Consider the following 18,591-nt stretch of genomic DNA (forward strand, 5'->3'; position numbering starts at 1 on the left):
TGTTGGTTTTCCTTTTTGATGTTTTGAATTCCTTAAAAATTAAATTGAAAATCAGCCCCAAGCTGTTAGTATTACTAAGAGCTGGTTGATATTTTCTAAACAATAAAAATGAGTTTCCAATCTCTACGTCCATATGTAGCAGCCTATCGCTACTAATGTTTACTCCTACACAAACACCACCCACATCTCAATGATAACCTGTTAGGAACTTTTATGTAAGTCCCTAAAAGGTCCCACAACTCTGTGCATGCATGGGTTACCAGATGCAGCAGAGTGGCATTGGTTGGGGTAATATTCGTATGATGTCTCCGAAGGGTCAAAGTTGTTCTCTTTTTAAGGTTAATTTCTGTTAAGTTATTTTTTTTATTTGAAAGCATAAACTTTACATACATAAATATCTACCTATTTATTTTATTAATTTGTCTGGTCTTTTGCTTTGTTTTTCATTGATCGTTGATATGCTTTGAGACTGGAAGGGGATAGTAAAAAAACAATAGGTGATGGACATTATGGATATGTTGTTTCTGTTGCTGTAAAAGCAGAGATAACAATTCATATCTGTAGAGATGGGACACTGTGGGGAATGTAATGGAGCATTAAATACTGGCTAGTGTAGAACATATTTGCTACCCACATTTTCTTCACCAGTTGTGGGAATATGTGTTTGCATTAATGTAATATGCTTTTAGTCTGTATGTAGGCACTGATAAAGATGCAACTGAAAGTCTCTGCCCTAGTCCTTATTATTATTATTATTTATATAGCGCCAGCAAAATTCTATAGTGCTGTACAATGGGATGCAAGGAAGGTGTAACAATCATACTTTAATGTTGTAAAAATAAATGCTCCACTTACTCTTTGAGGGCATCCAAACTCTTCACATACCCAGTACTGGTTATTCAATTCACAAAACCTTTCAAGCAATAAGTAATAAAATATATGCACTGTATTCTGGGAACTTATACAAAAGATAAGGCGAAACATTACAATTTATTGGAGACAGTGTAGACATGACATAATCCCACAAATAAAAAAATATATATAAATATATACAAAAGAAAGTTATCTTCGCATCGGATGGAAGCAGGGGTTGGGGAAGGACAGGATCCTAAAGAGATCTGGAACGCATTTTGCATCCCCTACATAGACACTTTATCAACATAAACCATGTTCCCACACAGCATGTGTAAAAAGACTATATAGGTGCATTTTCTACACACTGGGCTAACCGACTTGGCTAACTGGGCATCTAAAGCAACCTATAGCTGCCATCTCCTCATTTTCCATCAAGGAATGGGTTAAGCAAGCTGAAAGTAAGCATATAAAAAATTAATAATATCTCATTCTGATATACAGTGGAACCTCGGTTTACAAACACCTCGGTTTACATCATTTTCGGTTTACAAATAAAAATCCATTGAGAATAATACCTAGGTTTACAGATTTTTTGAAGAAAGTTTCCCCAGGATGCATTGCGCCTGAGAGGTTTATAGCGCTGCCCCTGTGCATGCTGGAGTCTGTGGGTAGCACGTGGCGTCAAGTGTGGAGGTGCTGGAGGTGTTAGATCGGTTTTTGCAGACATTCTGGAAATTTTTTGCAGCGGTTTTGGGACTTTTTGTACTTTTTTGGTGCATTTCTCAAGCGGTGGAAAGGTAGGAAGCTGAGCTTCATCGTTTGCATGCCTTTTACTGTGTGTTCTGCATTGTGGGTTGGTTTCCATGCCAGCTCATTTTGACTTTTTTCTGACCTCCGGAATGGATTAATTGGTTTTCAGTGCATTCCTATAGGAAACCATGTTTCTGTTTATGAATTCTTTGCAATAAGAAAAGTCCTGGAGAACGCATTAAATTCGTAAACCGAGGTACCACTGTATATGTAAATCAAAAATGTATAACTGTGGATTCTGAATCTGAATGAAATGACCCATAATCATAATCTATGATCTTGAAATGAGGAAGAGGTACCCTATTAATCTATAATTAACCTCTTAAGGACCGGATTGTTTTTGCGATGTTGTACATTTGCGACCAGGCATCTTTTTACACTTTTGTGGTGTTTGTGTTTAGCTGTAATTTTCCGCTCTCTCATTTACTGTTCCCATACAAATTATATATTGTTTTTTTCAGGACAAAATCGGCTTTCTTTACATACCATTATTTATATAATCTCATGTAATTTAATTTTTAAAAAATGAAAAAATATGATGAAAAATTGAAAAAAATACATGTTTTTTGACTTTTATGTGAAAAATCTTTTACTCATCTACAAAAGCGAATGAAAAAAACTGCTAAATAGATTCAAAATTTTGTCCTGAGTTTAAAAATACCCAGTGTTTACATGCTTTTTGCTATTTTTTGGCATGTTATATGGTTATAAGTACAAGTAGGATATTGCGGTTTCAAAACATACATTTTTAAAATGTATCAATAGTGACATTGTAACACTATTATCTGTCATAAATCGCTGAATAACACCCCACATGTACATATTTTTTTTAAAGTAGACAACCCAGGGTATTCAATATGGGGTATGTCCAGACTTTTTTAGTAGCCACTTAGTCGCAAACACTGGCCAAAGTTAGCGTTCATATTTGTTTGTGTGTGAAAAAAGTAAAAAACTAAATTGAACGCTAATTTTGGCCAGTGTTTGTGACTAAGTGGTTACTAAAAAAGACTGGACATACCCCATTTGCAATACCTTGGGTTGTCTTCTTTTGCAAATGGTATGCCATCATGGGGGTAATTCTCATTCCTGGGCTACCATACGCTCTCAAAGGCAACGTAACCAACCTGGCCATTTTCAATGTAAAAATATTTGACCCATATATTTGACCCTGTAACTTTCAAAAACGCTATAAAACCTGTACATGGGGGGTACTTTTATACTCAGGAGACTTTGCTGAACACAAATATTAGTGTTTCAAAACTGGAAAATGTATCACAACAATTATATCATCAGTAAAAGTGCTGTTTGTGTGTGAAAAATGCAAAAAAAGTCACTTTCACTGACAATATAATCGCTGTGATATGTTTTACTGTTTTGAATCACTAATATTTGTGTTCAGCAAAGTCTCCCGAGTAAAACAGTACCCCCCATGTACAGGTTTTAGGGTGTCGTAGAACGTTACAGGGTAAAATACAGTGACAGCAAATTAAATTCTCTGGACTTTCGGCCTGGGTTGGCAGGCAGGTCCCTTAAATTGCAATCAATAAAATAACTTAATTATGTAAAAATATTACATAAATACGCACGTAGAATTTAAATATATATGCATATTTATATATTTGAAGTCTACGTGTATATTTATATAATTATTTATGTAATTTTGTATATGGACATATGAATAGTTCGTATTCTTTTTATTTATTTATATATACATAGATATATATACAATTTCATTCTAAGTGTATTTTGATATAAATATATATATATTAATATCAAAATACAGTTAGAATAAAATTTCGTATAGATATATAATTTTTTTTAACATTTTTATTATTATTTTTACATGTTTAATTTAATTTAAATTACTTTTTATTTGTATTTTATAATATATATATATATACAATATATATAGTTATTATATATATTATATATATATACGTGTGTAATTTAATTATAAGTGTATTTTTATATTAATATATGTACATATTAATATAAAAATACACTTAGTATGACATTATATATATATGATATATAGACGTATAATATATGTCTATATATCATATATATATATACACATTTGTGTTAAGGGCTCATGATAGTACAGAAGATACAAACACTGATAAGTGTAGGATGGTATTAAAAGAGCAAGTCGGTTGTGGTGTGCCGGAACCGACGATGAGGTAGGCCTGTAAATAAAGAGGGCCCACCAAGAAGAAATGTAAAGAGAAAAGGAGTTAATAATGAGGAGTGGGTGGGAGGGTGATGCAGCGCTGACCTCAAACGAAATGGAGCCAGGTAAGGGGTGTCCCTTAAGTAGGGAAGAGGTGTGTCATACGCCCCTCCCACAATTACAGGCCAAAAGGCCTTAATACTTGTGTTAAGGGCTCATGATAGTACAGAAGATACAAACACTGATAAGTGTAGGATGGTATTAAAAGAGCAAGTCGGTTGTGGTGTGCCGGAACCGACGATGAGGTAGGCCTGTAAATAAAGAGGGCAAAAGTAGAAAATCAAATTTATTACATACCAGCAATACACATACTTTAACCAGACATGTCTTGAAAGGCATTTCTTACTTCTTGTACCGGGTTAGGTATGTATCTAGAGTAAGCCGATGATTTCCAGCGCCCTAGTGACTTGATAACATGAACTGGAATGTTTGCACTGGATGCTGTGGAAGCCGCTCCTATGCGGAAGGAGTGGCCCGAATAGTTAGCTGATTTGAGGCCCAGCTGTGCAAGTAAAGACCTGACGTGTGTCATAAAGGTGGTGGTAGTGAGTACCGAACCTTGTAGACTGAAAGTGGTTGAGATGGTGGGTATATGAGTCCAGTCGTTTGACGGGGCTCCACCTGTTGTGAGTAGGATAGTACTTAACCTCTACTGAAAGTGCATGTTGACTGGTTTTGGAGTGAGGCAGAGTCAAGATATAATAGTCCATGTGTTTTGTTAAGTGTGAATGAAGTAGGATGTGAGTGGACTGTGTTGTGCTGATGGCGGTAAATTCTCTTGGTCTCAAGAAACCATAAACAAGGCTACGTATATGGCGGTTTTAACGATGAGGTTTGTGTTGTTGGCAAAGGGTTTAAATCTAGTGAATTGTATAAGTCTTTAAAAATATGGAAATCTATGGGTAGCCTCTGGGCCGTACGTGGGGGTTCGGATCTCTGAATACCCCTAAGGATGTTCTTAATTGGTAGGAGGACACTTGATTTGTCTGGTTGTAAAGTTAGCATGTGATGTTGGATGCCTGTCAGATATGGTTTGATTGTGTTGTTTGATAGTTTGAGTTTGAGGTGGCAAAAAGAAGCAAAGCCCAACCAGGATGTCATGATGAAAGGTTGTAAGATGTTGTGTTCAGAAAGGAATCTTTAAATCAAATGAAAGCTAATTGGGACAATGTTCTGCTATGTTGCATAATAGCATCTAGTCCATTACTAGATGGTGGAATAGTGGGGTGTTCATGGCTGCAAGTGCGGCTGACGGGAGTATTTGACGAAAAGCCTGGAAATTAAAGCAAGACAAATTGTCAGCAGCAGTGTTACATACACCTGGAACATGAATACAAAGAAAGAGAAAATTATGACATGCAGCCAGCCAAGTGAGTTTCCTCAAGAATCTCATAATAGTCAGTGATTTGGATCGGCCTTGTTTATAATGTGACAAGTTACTTGATTGTCTGAGTAGCAACGTACAGACGAACCTGCCCATAAATGCACCCATGCCACGGCAACCATCATGATGGGATATATCTCAAACAGAGCTGAGGTAGTGGAAAAACCCTCCAGGTCCTGAACTTCTGAAGGCCAGCTGCCCCAAAGCCATTCGTTCCTGAAAAATTGCTGTAAAACCTGTGGTAGACGCCGCGTCTGACCAAATGGTAGGTGAGGAGTCAGACAATTTTGGAAGGAACATGCTTTTACCATTCAAGGTGGTTAAAAATTTTCTCCACATAATTACGCCTGCCGTGGCTTGGGTATCCAGGGGTGACCTGTGTCCATCATGTCTAAAAGTGGGAAACATGTAAAGGAGTTGTGAGATGAAAGCCCGGCCTTGAGGTATGATGCGAATGGCAAAATTCAGTGACCCAAGCAGAGACTGTAATTCTTGCAATTGCAAGTACCGAGTTGTATGTAGAGATTATGTTGATCAGAATGTTTTCTACCTTGGGCGTGGCAGGCTAGCTTGCATGGTGGCTGAGTCTAGTATGATACCCAGGAATGTGATGAAGGTATCTGGTCCTTCAGTCTTGGTGGAGGAGACTGGGACACCCACCTGTTCGAATAGACTGATGGTTTCTTTTAGGCTACTGGGAGGGGAAATATTCTCCTCGACCAGTAAGAAATCATCCAGATAATGTATAACTGTAGGGCATCTGGCTATATTTAATAAAACCAGCATAGGGTTTCGGCGAATACGTCGAAAATGGCCGGACTACTTGGAACCTAAATGTTAAACGTGAGCAAAATAGTAGTTCCCTGCCCACTTGATACCATGCAGGTGACACAGTGTAGGGTGGATAGGCAGTAACTTGAAAGCATTGTGATATCAGTCTTACTGAGCCATGCTCCAGCCCCTGCCTGCATGATAGCCGTAATGGCGTGATCTATGGTGGAATATTGCAGTGAAAATTCCTCAGAGGGTATGAGGGAGTTCAGACTAGGAGTGGCAGAGGTGTGAGGTGTTGATAGATCAATGATAAGTCTCTGTTTGTGAGAAGATTTCCCCGTGACAATACCGATGGGGTTTGTCCGCCATGTGGTGAACGGAGGGGACTGGAAGGGCCCCCATAGGAAGTCCTCTGCCACTTCCTGGCTATGAGTGCCTCCACCGCTGTAGGGTTTGTTGTGCGGATTGTAAATTAGGACATTCCAGGATTCCGGAAGGCATGTGTATGAGGCCTGTGTGAATCCTTCTGATAGACCCGAGATAATGAATTCCACCAAATGTCTAGATGGATGATGTGGCAGTAATGTCGTAAGTACAGAAATGTTTATTGATGTTAAGTATAGTTTTGGGATACATTTTATTTGGACACAGATTTAGCATGTGCCCTGAAACAGATGGCTGGAGAAAGTGATTGCAACTCAACCAGTGCTGGAGGGGTCGCAGCGGCCGACCCAGCCATGGTAAGGGGTGTAGTGATCGATTCCCCAGGGGTGATACTGGCAGGCTAACTAGGCCTGAAAGGCGAAAAATTAATCTTGTTTGTGACAGGTGAGGCCCTGCTAGTTGCCAAGTGGCTATGAGAGGCTCTGTCTATGAGTTGGCGCGAGGGGTTATTGAGGCCACCCGTCGTAGTGGCAGGAATCGTAGGCCTCTCGGTGATAGTAAAAGAAAACAGGGGGAGGGAGTGACAGGTGAGGCCCTCTCTATAATATTGCGAGGCGGCTAACTCACGTGTGGCCCAATGGCGTTTGCCTCCGAAACGTTGAGGCGGGGTGTTGGCCTCGCGGACCACTAAACGATAGGCAGAAATGCCAAGAAGGGAGGTACCTATTTGGGCCTATACCCCTAACTTGCCAGTACTCTATGGCCTAGAAGAATGAAACGTATGTGAACTACAACGTGAGCAGGCTTACGTACCTGGTAGTATGTATGAAGTTTTGAGATTCGACAGGTATGAAAACCTGGATAAACCTAAAAAGGGATCGAGTGAGAATGGATCCTGTGAGACCTGTGTAATCTGTATAGGCTGGGATTAGGCTTCTAGCAGTATGTGTGGGAGGTGTAAAATCTATGAGTGAGATAGTGACATGACTGCCCATGCTTGGTGACAAGCGTTACGCTGAGTCCGATACCTGGCAGCAGGGGATTGGCCGTGTAATGTGTATATATGGAAGGTGATCAGATGATATGCATGTCACTAAACTGATCTGGGAATGCAAGGGACTTTTTAATGTGAAGTGACAATATGCAGAATCATAAATGTTGCTGTAAAGTGACGTATGAATGTATGAACCAGAACGTGTGATTCAAAAACCGAAAGACTTGAGACGTATATGCCGTGTTCTTGAATACTCGTGTTACGTCGCCTGAGTGTGTCAAGAAAAGGCCTGAGTTTGTAAATGCCATGTGAAATTATGTGAAATGACAATCTATGCAGAAAATGTTGTAACGTGACGTATGAGTGGTTGAACCAATGCGTGTGATTCAACCCGAAACCCTCTGTGGAAGGTAGGACCGTGTTCTTATATACTCGTGGTATATCGTATGAGTATGATAAGAAATGGCCTGAATAGTTAGTGCCATGTAATCGTAATGTACATGGTTGTAATAACATATCTCCATTATACTCTTTGAAAATAGGACCGTGTCCTTGAACTCGTGGTATGTCGTACGAGCATGACAGAAAAAGGAGCCGTAATGTAGGCTAACCATAACAGTAATATACATGTAATATCTGCATTGTAAAATAAAATAACTATTATTATTAAAACCATATATATATATAATAAGCAAACTGAAACAAAATAGACAACCTAAGATCGTGTAAAATAAGTATTTGAAAGTTTAACCGATAACTGTGCAGGAAACGTATGATTGGTTGGATCAGTACGTGTGATTCAACCCGAGTATGCATGAAAAGGAATTAAATCCTTGTGTCATGGTTAACAACAAAGAAATGAGGTCTGTAACATAGGCTGATTTAATTGTAATGAAATGGATAATTATAAAAAAAAAAAACTCCAGTAAGCGTGGGAGTCCAATGTCTATACAGAAATGTTAGCTGGTTTCATACCCTTGATGTAATAAGTGATACCTTAAAAATAGCATGAAAATGGTCTGTCTATTTAACCAAGCAACTTTTTAACCAAATGTAAATACATGAAATGATGAAATGTAACTCACGAAAAAGATCTATGTGAATACATAGCAGAATAACCGAATCTTAGTATGAAGGGAAACAGAAGTTAGCATGAATAGCTTAACCGTATGTATTTTAATGCGAACAGCAATCGTGCATAGAATATACTATGAATAAGTGCCGACCAGAAAACACAAACCGAAATGACAATCGTTTAAATGAAGCAAGGTTGGTTTTTACATGAAATGCAATAATGTCTGAGAAGCCTGTAGTACACTGAATGACCGGTAGGGGTCAGTGTGTAGGCGAAAATGCAGTGGTTCGATGGTTTGTACATGAAATGCAATAATGTCTGAGAAGCCTGTAGTACACCGAATGACCGGTAGGGGTCAGTGTGTAGGCGAAAATGCAGTGGTTCGTTGGTTTGTACATGAAATGCAATAATGTCTGAGAAGCCTGTAGTACACCGAATGACCGGTAGGGGTCAGTGTGTAGGTGAAAATGCAGTGGTTCGATGGTTTGTACATGAAATGCAATAATGTCTGAGAAGCCTGTAGTACACCCAAAGACCAGTAGGGGGTTTAAACGAATGATATGCATGAACATGCAATGATTTTAGAACAGACTTAGACAAAATGCAGCCGTAAAGTGAGGACCTGACCCGTGCATGGTGCCGTGGGACTGATGCCTGGCATAACGGGTAGGTTGACTTACAGTTTGTGAGTCACTTGGACACCATCCACGGCGATGGATTGAAGAAAGAAGGTGGTAGGCCGGAAAAGCCTGTGGCTGGATTCCTGACACAGCTCTGCTTAAAAAACCTCATGGAGTAATCAGGTAAAATGGCGTCTGGATGACCCGGAAGTGGAAATGATGCAGCGCTGACCTCGAACGAAATGGAGCCAGGTAAGGGGTGTCCCTTAAGTAGGGAAGAGGTGTGTCATACGCCCCTCCCACAATTACAGGCCAAAAGGCCTTAATACATATAATAATAATTTTTTTTATTCACTTTAACTTTATTTTCTTTTATGATTTTACACTTGCAGGGAGACTGCCTGTCAGCACAGACATTCCCCCTGCAGGCAGACACATGGACACCTATTGTGACCATGTGGTCGCCCTGTTGGGCGATCACATGGCCACAGGGGTCCTAATCCGCCATGGGGAGACTGTCTGGGCTGCAGGCAGTCTCCCCACAACGGGAGCACCGCCGATCGCCGCCGGGGGAACGACGGCGATCGGGTAAGTACCTCTTAAATTTAGGACGGTTCAGGACCGTCGTCGGTCGGCAACGCAAAAATGCCGATGACAGTCCTGAACCGTCCTGAGTCGTTAAGGGGTTAAAAGATCAATTACTGATCAGCTGGAAAAACCCTAAACTTGGCGATCTGTAATATGTTCCAGGATTTGTGTTGAATTGGCAAAGAAATATTACATTTTAAGCCGAAATAAAGTTGTGAGTTTTTTAACCCCTTAAGGACCAAACTTCTGGATTAAAAGGGAATCATGACATGTCACACATGTCATGTGTACTTAAAGGGAAACTCCAGTGCCAGGACAACAATCCGTTTTCCTGGCACTGGAGGGTCCCTCTCCCTCCCACCCCCCAATCCCCAGTTGCTGAAGGGGTGAAAACCCCTTCAGTCACTTAACAGGGGCAGCGACAGGTCCCACGTCGCTGCTTCCTCCTCCCCCGCCGCTCCTCCTTCTGGTTACGTCGGCCGGTGGGCGAGACTGATCTCGCCCGCCGGCCGAGGAGACCTAATGCGCATGCGCGGCAATGCCGCGCATGCGCATTAGCGCACCCCATAGGAAAGCATTGAAAATGAATTTCAATGCTTCCCTATGGGGAATAGAGCGATGCTGGAGGTCCTCACACAGCGTGAGGACGTCCAGCGACGCTCTAGCACAGAAAACCTGTGCTATGAAGCAGGAAGTGTCCTCTAGTGGCTGTCTAATAGACAGCCACTAGGGGAGGACTTAACCCTGCAAGGTAAATATTGCAGTTTTAAAAAAACTGCAATAATTACACTTGCAGGGTTAAGGGTAGTGGGAGTTGGCACCCAGACCACTCCAATGAGCTGAAGTGGTCTGGGTGCCTGGAGTGTCCCTTTAAGGGGTTAAACTCAGCTGTTTTTCCTTCTTTCCTATGTTGGCATAAAATGTGTAATTCTCTTGTCAACTCACCACAGTTCTTTATTGAATAAACGCCCTTACCTATAGATTTATCTATTTATATTTTTTTATATTTTACTGTTCCCACACTATTCATCAGTGGATGTGAGATAATTTGCAAAGCATTCTGGCTTATAAGGAAAGCATACTATTTAGGGTTGCTGTGAAAAGAGCAAATAAAACAGCTACTTTGGGCTTTTTACAATGAGCAGATGGTAAACTTTAACATATTTTAAAAATGTAATCTCTATGTGTGTTTGTGTGTTTATTTATTGAAGTACTCCAAAGTTAGTTAAGACATGCTAAATATATGTTCTTTGTTCATGTATGTGCTTTGAGTTATATTTATTGAGTAGATACGACATAATAAAAATTAGTTTTTACAAAAATAATCATATTTGATTGCAAGGCCCTTACACAGTAGATAATTCAGTATTAAAAGATGCATTTACTAAATGTCCCTTAGTAGACAGAAAATGCCCTCCTTTGTTAGTATTCTGCAGATCAAGCACAGAATGTGATGTATTTAAGAGCCGCTGTTCAGCGTGCTAGCTACTGGGAATTTCCATCCACAGTCCTGCTAAAATGGGGAAGGTAATTGAAAAGAAAAACAATATTACTCTTTCTAAATATTTGATGTCAATAAGCAATTTAAAAGGTAATAGATACTTTAATCTAATTCATTTAATATTGACATCCAGCATGGCTTTGACTCAAGTATTGTGTTTCAACAGTACTTTGTTAATACTATACCCATTTAAAATATTTGTTATGTTTGTTGTACAGTTGTTTACAGGCTGTGCAGTTGCAAAAAGAATACAATGGATTATCAGACCTTAGCAGGTCAAAATATAGAGATAAGAAATTAAATCTTTCTCATATAGTGATGTGTTCTAGTTATAATAATTCTAGCATTAGGATTTGTTGTCTGACCAAACAATCCATGTACCCTAGATAATCTTCTACGAAGACAGAAACTTCCAAGGCCGCTGCTATGAGTGCAGCGGCGACTGCGCCGACCTTCATTCCTATTTCAGTCGCTGCAACTCCATCCGTGTCGATAGTGGCTGCTGGATGCTGTATGAGCGTCCCAATTACCTGGGTCATCAGTATTTCTTAAAGAAGGGAGAATATCCCGACTACCAGCAATGGCTCGGATTCAGCGACTCCATCAGGTCTTGCCGCTCTCTTCCCCAGGTCAGTTAAAGATGTGATGAAATACTTTACAGGAAGAACTATAAAGATGTGAAATTCTCTTTTGAGGTTTTTTTTTCTAAAATAGAATCAATAGATAGCTTTAAATTGGTCTGGATGCTTTTAGGGCAAATTCAGAATGTTGAGGAATATAATACTTAAAAAGCATTAACAGCTTGTTCATCCCATGTATAATCTGATTGCCACTTTAGTGCCAATAATGACTTTTTTATACTTTATATGACACAGTTATAAATCACTCAGATAAGGTTATTTGCCTTTTTTGATCAACAGCAGAAAAACTATTCTTTGAAAAATTAATCTTGATGGACTTAACCTTTCCTTCAACGTATTATTACTACAAACTAGAAAATTCCTTTTAGATGTAACAATATTAGCACGACCTAAAATATGGGTTTCAAAACCTGTAATCAATAAGACAAACATTTGAACATCTAACCTGTAATATGCTGGTAAATATTACAAAGCTCTAATGCCAACTATACATAACAAAATGCTAATGGGTAATATCAACTATACATAACAAAATGCTAAAGGGTAATATCAACTATACATAACAAAATGCTAAAGGGTAATATCAACTATACATAACAAAATGCTAAAGGGTAATATCAACTATACATAACAAAATGCTAATGGGTAATATCAACTATACATAACAAAATGCTAAAGGGTAATATCAACTATACATAACAAAATGCTAAAGGGTAATATCAACTATACATAACAAAATGCTAAAGGGTAATATCAACTATACATAACAAAATGTAATGGGTAATATCAACTATACATAACAAAATGTAATGGGTAATATCAACTATACATAACAAAATGCTAATGGGTAATATCAACTATACATAACAAAATGCTAATGGGTAATATCAACTATACATAACAAAATGCTAATGGGTAATATCAACTATACATAACAAAATGCTAAAGGGTAATATCAACTATACATAACAAAATGCTAAAGGGTAATATCAACTATACATAACAAAATGTAATGGGTAATATCAACTATACATAACAAAATGTAATGGGTAATATCTTATGCAATTCCATAAAAGAATCGACAATATATTTAAAAATAATCTATATATTATTCAGATAAATGAGAAAGGGTTACCGTTGTACACCTCAGATGTAAAGGCACCTAATCACAGTCAGTCAAAGCCAGAGTTATTTACTAAAGTATAAATTGTTAGAAAGCAACCTGAATTTCAAACTTTAGGACAAAATGGATAAATTAAAACAAGTCAACTATGTATTCCATTAGTTTATCTTGGCCTTAAATTTGAAATTCAATTTCAATGCACTTAGAATTTCTGATAACTTAGACTTTAGGGAATAACCCTCTCTTTCGTAAGATATTGCAGACGTATCCTCTCTAAATTAACCTGAATAAGAACCCCAATTTTGGCAAAATATTAATTTATTATTTTATTTAAAATATATTATTCAGTTGGCTTTAGAAAGTAAGTTAAGGGACACACTATGTACTATAATTGTTACATCTTATTGAATTGATTATAATACCAGGAGTCTCTTGGCGCTGTCCCTCAATTCAGTATTAAACAATTTTTGAACACTAAGTGAGGGTCCTTGGCCACCCCCGGCCTGGCCCCCAATGGAAAAGTTCAGTGTTCAGGTATGTTTAAGGCAGTAATTGCACACTTCATTAGTCTGGCCCCTTTCTCTACCTACTTCCCCAATAATCCATGGAAAGGAGATGGGCTGCTGGGGACTCTTGTTTAACACTGAACAATGAACTCCAGTCACTAAAGCCACTTTTGTTCATATATTTTCTAGCACCTTTATTGTTATACTTATACAAAACATTTAGGTAAAAAATACAGTGCTGAAAAACAGTCAATAAAACGTTACAATTTAGGGTCTTCCTTCTAATGTTAATATTAATATTACTTTTAAAACAATTTTAAATTTAGAATCTTGAAATTGGATCACAATTATATAATTGGAAGATAAATGGATAGTTAATAGAAAAATTAACATTCAATATTAAGTCATATCTGTACACTATATCACAACTCTATTGCAGCAAAGAGGACCACACAAACTGAAGATCTACGAGAAGGAAGAATTTAGAGGACAGATGCTGGAGGTTTCTGAAGATTGCCCCTCTGTGTTTGAGCTCTTCAAATACCATGACATCAACTCCTGCAATGTTGTTGAGGGCCACTGGATCTTCTATGAGCAACCAAACTTCAGGGGAAGGCAATATTTCCTGAAGCCTGGGGAATACAGACGCTTCAGTGATTGGGGTTCCCTCAATGCAAGAGTGAGCTCCTTCCGAAGAGTTCTTGATGCCTGCTAACTTCATTACTAAAAGATTTTATCCTCTTCATGAGATAATAAACAACTGAAGCAAATAAGTAATTTTGTTCTGGAAATATTTCTTCAAAACTATATCTAAAAATCTAAAATGTGCAATATAGGTAACAGTTAAACATTATATTGTTATATAGGGAATATCATATTTAACCCCTTAAGGACACATGACATGTGTGACATGTCATGATTCCCTTTTATTCCAGAGGTTTGGTCCTTAAGGGGTTAAATCTCTTTCAAACAACAAAACAAAAACCAGCAAGGTTCTATAGCACTGGATAAAGTCCAGTCAATCATAAAATAATACGTAAAATAATTTAAGTTTTAAATTATATGGTCATCAAATTATAGCTCTGTATTCACAGAACCAAAAAAATCTATTGGAAGTCTGACATTAGATAATTCCATGAAAAGGTACAAAAGAGAAACAAAAGTATTTACATAATTTACTTTAGTAACAAACTATTCTATATATGGCTAATCACCTAGTGCAGGGGTTAGAAACCTATGGCACATATGACACAGACAATCTCACTGACACACACAAGCTCATTGATACAGAGCCTCATAGACAAACAATCTCAATGATATTCATAAGCTCATTGACATAAAAACAAGCTCATAGATGCACACACATAGGCTCACTGACAGACAATCTCACTGACACACACAAGCTTATTGATATACACACAAACGTAGTACAAATAAACTCTGACACGCACAAGCTTTCTACAGACAAGATCACTGTCACACACACACACACACACGTTTACTACAGAAAAGCTCACTGATACACACATGCTTCCTACAGACAAGCTCACTGACACACACAAGATCATTACAGACAAGCTCAGTCATACAAATGCTCACTACAGACAAGTTCACTGACACACACATGCTCCCTACAGAAAAGTTTGTAATAAACATGGTCACATGGTCACCCTTTTTCCTGCGAACAAGTCATTGGCACAATGCCACACCTACAATGGAACAGATATGATGATATGCTTCTAAAACCTTGCTTTAGAAGGATCTGGTTATATATGCAGTGGAGAACCTCATGTTTCATCAAACTGTTCCAAAATCAATCTGACAGAATTCACGAGTGGTATGCACTGATTAGTAGAGCTATAACCAATGACACACAAGCTCACTCAATAGCAGGCACACACACACACACACACACAAGCAGGCACACACAAACAAGCTCACTTACTAGCAGGCACACACACACACACATGCTCCCTCACTAGCAGGCACACACAGCTTAATGTAGTGGTTCTGGTGTCTAAAGCCTGTCCCTGCAGGCTTTTCAATGTAAACACTGACTTTTCAGAGAAAAGTTAGTGTTTACATTGCTTTCTAGTGACACTAGTGATACCTCTAGTGACAGTCACTCAGACGGTTACTAGAGGTGCTTCCTGTCTCAGTGCTGCACAGTGTGCAGCACCTACATTCAGCGCCCCCACACACCATGACACACACATATACCATGACAGACATACACACACACCATAACACACACACCATTACACACACACACCATGACAGACACACACACACACACCATGACACAGACCAATACATACACCATGACAGACACACACAGACACACACACAAACACCACGACAGACAGATAAATGAGAAAGGGTTACCGTTGTACACCTCAGATGTAAAGGCACCTAATCACAGTCAGTCAAAGCCAGAGTTATTTACTAAAGTATAAATTGTTAGAAAGCAACCTGAATTTCAAACTTTAGGACAAAATGTCATTTATCTGTCTGTCCTCTTCATGAGATAATAAACAACTGAAGCAAATAAGTAATTTTGTTCTGGAAATATTTCTTCAAAACTATATCTAAAAATCTAAAATGTGCAATATAGGTAACAGTTAAACATTATATTGTTATATAGGGAATATCATATTTAACCCCTTAAGGACACATGACATGTGTGACATGTCATGATTCCCTTTTATTCCAGAGGTTTGGTCCTTAAGGGGTTAAATCTCTTTCAAACAACAAAACAAAAACCAGCAAGGTTCTATAGCACTGGATAAAGTCCAGTCAATCATAAAATAATACGTAAAATAATTTAAGTTTTAAATTATATGGTCATCAAATTATAGCTCTGTATTCACAGAACCAAAAAAATCTATTGGAAGTCTGACATTAGATAATTCCATGAAAAGGTACAAAAGAGAAACAAAAGTATTTACATAATTTACTTTAGTAACAAACTATTCTATATATGGCTAATCACCTAGTGCAGGGGTTAGAAACCTATGGCACATATGACACAGACAATCTCACTGACACACACAAGCTCATTGATACAGAGCCTCATAGACAAACAATCTCAATGATATTCATAAGCTCATTGACATAAAAACAAGCTCATAGATGCACACACATAGGCTCACTGACAGACAATCTCACTGACACACACAAGCTTATTGATATACACACAAACGTAGTACAAATAAACTCTGACACGCACAAGCTTTCTACAGACAAGATCACTGTCACACACACACACACACACGTTTACTACAGAAAAGCTCACTGATACACACATGCTTCCTACAGACAAGCTCACTGACACACACAAGATCATTACAGACAAGCTCAGTCATACAAATGCTCACTACAGACAAGTTCACTGACACACACATGCTCCCTACAGAAAAGTTTGTAATAAACATGGTCACATGGTCACCCTTTTTCCTGCGAACAAGTCATTGGCACAATGCCACACCTACAATGGAACAGATATGATGATATGCTTCTAAAACCTTGCTTTAGAAGGATCTGGTTATATATGCAGTGGAGAACCTCATGTTTCATCAAACTGTTCCAAAATCAATCTGACAGAATTCACGAGTGGTATGCACTGATTAGTAGAGCTATAACCAATGACACACAAGCTCACTCAATAGCAGGCACACACACACACACACACACACACAAGCAGGCACACACAAACAAGCTCACTTACTAGCAGGCACACACACACACATGCTCCCTCACTAGCAGGCACACACAGCTTAATGTAGTGGTTCTGGTGTCTAAAGCCTGTCCCTGCAGGCTTTTCAATGTAAACACTGACTTTTCAGAGAAAAGTTAGTGTTTACATTGCTTTCTAGTGACACTAGTGATACCTCTAGTGACAGTCACTCAGACGGTTACTAGAGGTGCTTCCTGTCTCAGTGCTGCACAGTGTGCAGCACCTACATTCAGCGCCCCCACACACCATGACACACACATATACCATGACAGACATACACACACACCATAACACACACACCATTACACACACACACCATGACAGACACACACACACACACCATGACACAGACCAATACATACACCATGACAGACACACACACAAACACCACGACAGACAGACACACGCACCATGACAGACAGTCAGACACACACCATGACAGGCACACACACATACACACACCATGACAGACCCATACACTCACACTGACAGACCGACTCACACATTATTGCTACCTGTGGGGTCCTTTGTGCAGGCGACCTGCATGCTGGGTGGTCATGCAGGGCGGGCGGCTGGCTACGCGAGTAGGGAGCTGTGCTATTTCTGCTCTGCTCCCCAGCGCGCAGCTTGATGAGACCGGGGCCGGAATATGACGTCATATTCCAGGCCTGGTCTTATTAAGTAGTGCGCGAGGGCGGGGGAGCAGAGCAGAGACAGCACAGGTCTCAATCCGGCCGCCAGCAGCCTAATTGCGGCCACACCAGCTGTCAGTCCGGCCCTAGGTGCCGCGGCCCATAGGGAAATTTCCGGTATCCCAGTGAGCCAGTCCGGCCCTGCTTCCTACCAGCACTTGTGAACAGGAATCCACATTGGAGTAGAGCATCCCACAGCAGCTATCACAGCTCCTGCCCTTGACCATCACCTGGCCAGCCTGGTCCCCATGAAAGCCACCCACACTGCTACATATACACAGAGCTGCAGAAGAAGCCTCCCCCTCATAGGAATCATACAAACAGTCCACATACAAACACACACAATCTCCACAAACACAACACCACTGAGAATCCACACAACCCCGCAAGCATCCTCACATGCGATACTACAAACAGCCTCACACATACACACACCACCAAACTCACTATGTGACATATCATGCACACATACAATTCCACAAACAGCCCACATTCATATGTATCATACTGAATACCGCAAACTGCTCATAAAATTATACAATATAATAGCTCACATAAACAGAAATGCAACACAAAAAAACCCCATCAGCATCCATTAATAACACAAGCAGGACTGGCACGCCAGGGGACTTCAATATCTTGTTTTGGCACAGTACCTCTAAAAGGTTGCCTACCCCT

At 39.3% G+C, this 18,591-nt stretch overlaps 2 protein-coding genes across 2 annotated transcripts in view; both read left to right on the forward strand.

Annotated features, from left to right (window-relative positions):
• Positions 1-258: 258 nt before the first annotated feature.
• Positions 259-18,591, forward strand: part of LOC134570823 (carboxypeptidase O-like) — a 467,541-nt gene continuing 449,208 nt past the window's right edge. The window contains exon 1 of the mRNA XM_063428803.1: positions 259-273. The gene's annotated coding sequence lies outside the window, so the exon portion shown is untranslated. The remainder of the gene's footprint in view (positions 274-18,591) is intronic.
• LOC134570819 (gamma-crystallin 2) lies at positions 11,184-14,258 on the forward strand. The gene is made up of 3 exons (XM_063428798.1): positions 11,184-11,241; positions 11,602-11,844; positions 13,925-14,258. The coding sequence occupies exons 1-3, from the start codon at positions 11,233-11,235 to the stop codon at positions 14,198-14,200; spliced, it is 528 nt and encodes a 175-aa protein (XP_063284868.1). The 5' UTR covers positions 11,184-11,232; the 3' UTR covers positions 14,201-14,258.

Source organism: Pelobates fuscus, chromosome 8 (assembly GCF_036172605.1).
Source record: "Pelobates fuscus isolate aPelFus1 chromosome 8, aPelFus1.pri, whole genome shotgun sequence".
Classification (NCBI taxonomy): Eukaryota; Metazoa; Chordata; class Amphibia; order Anura; family Pelobatidae; genus Pelobates; species Pelobates fuscus.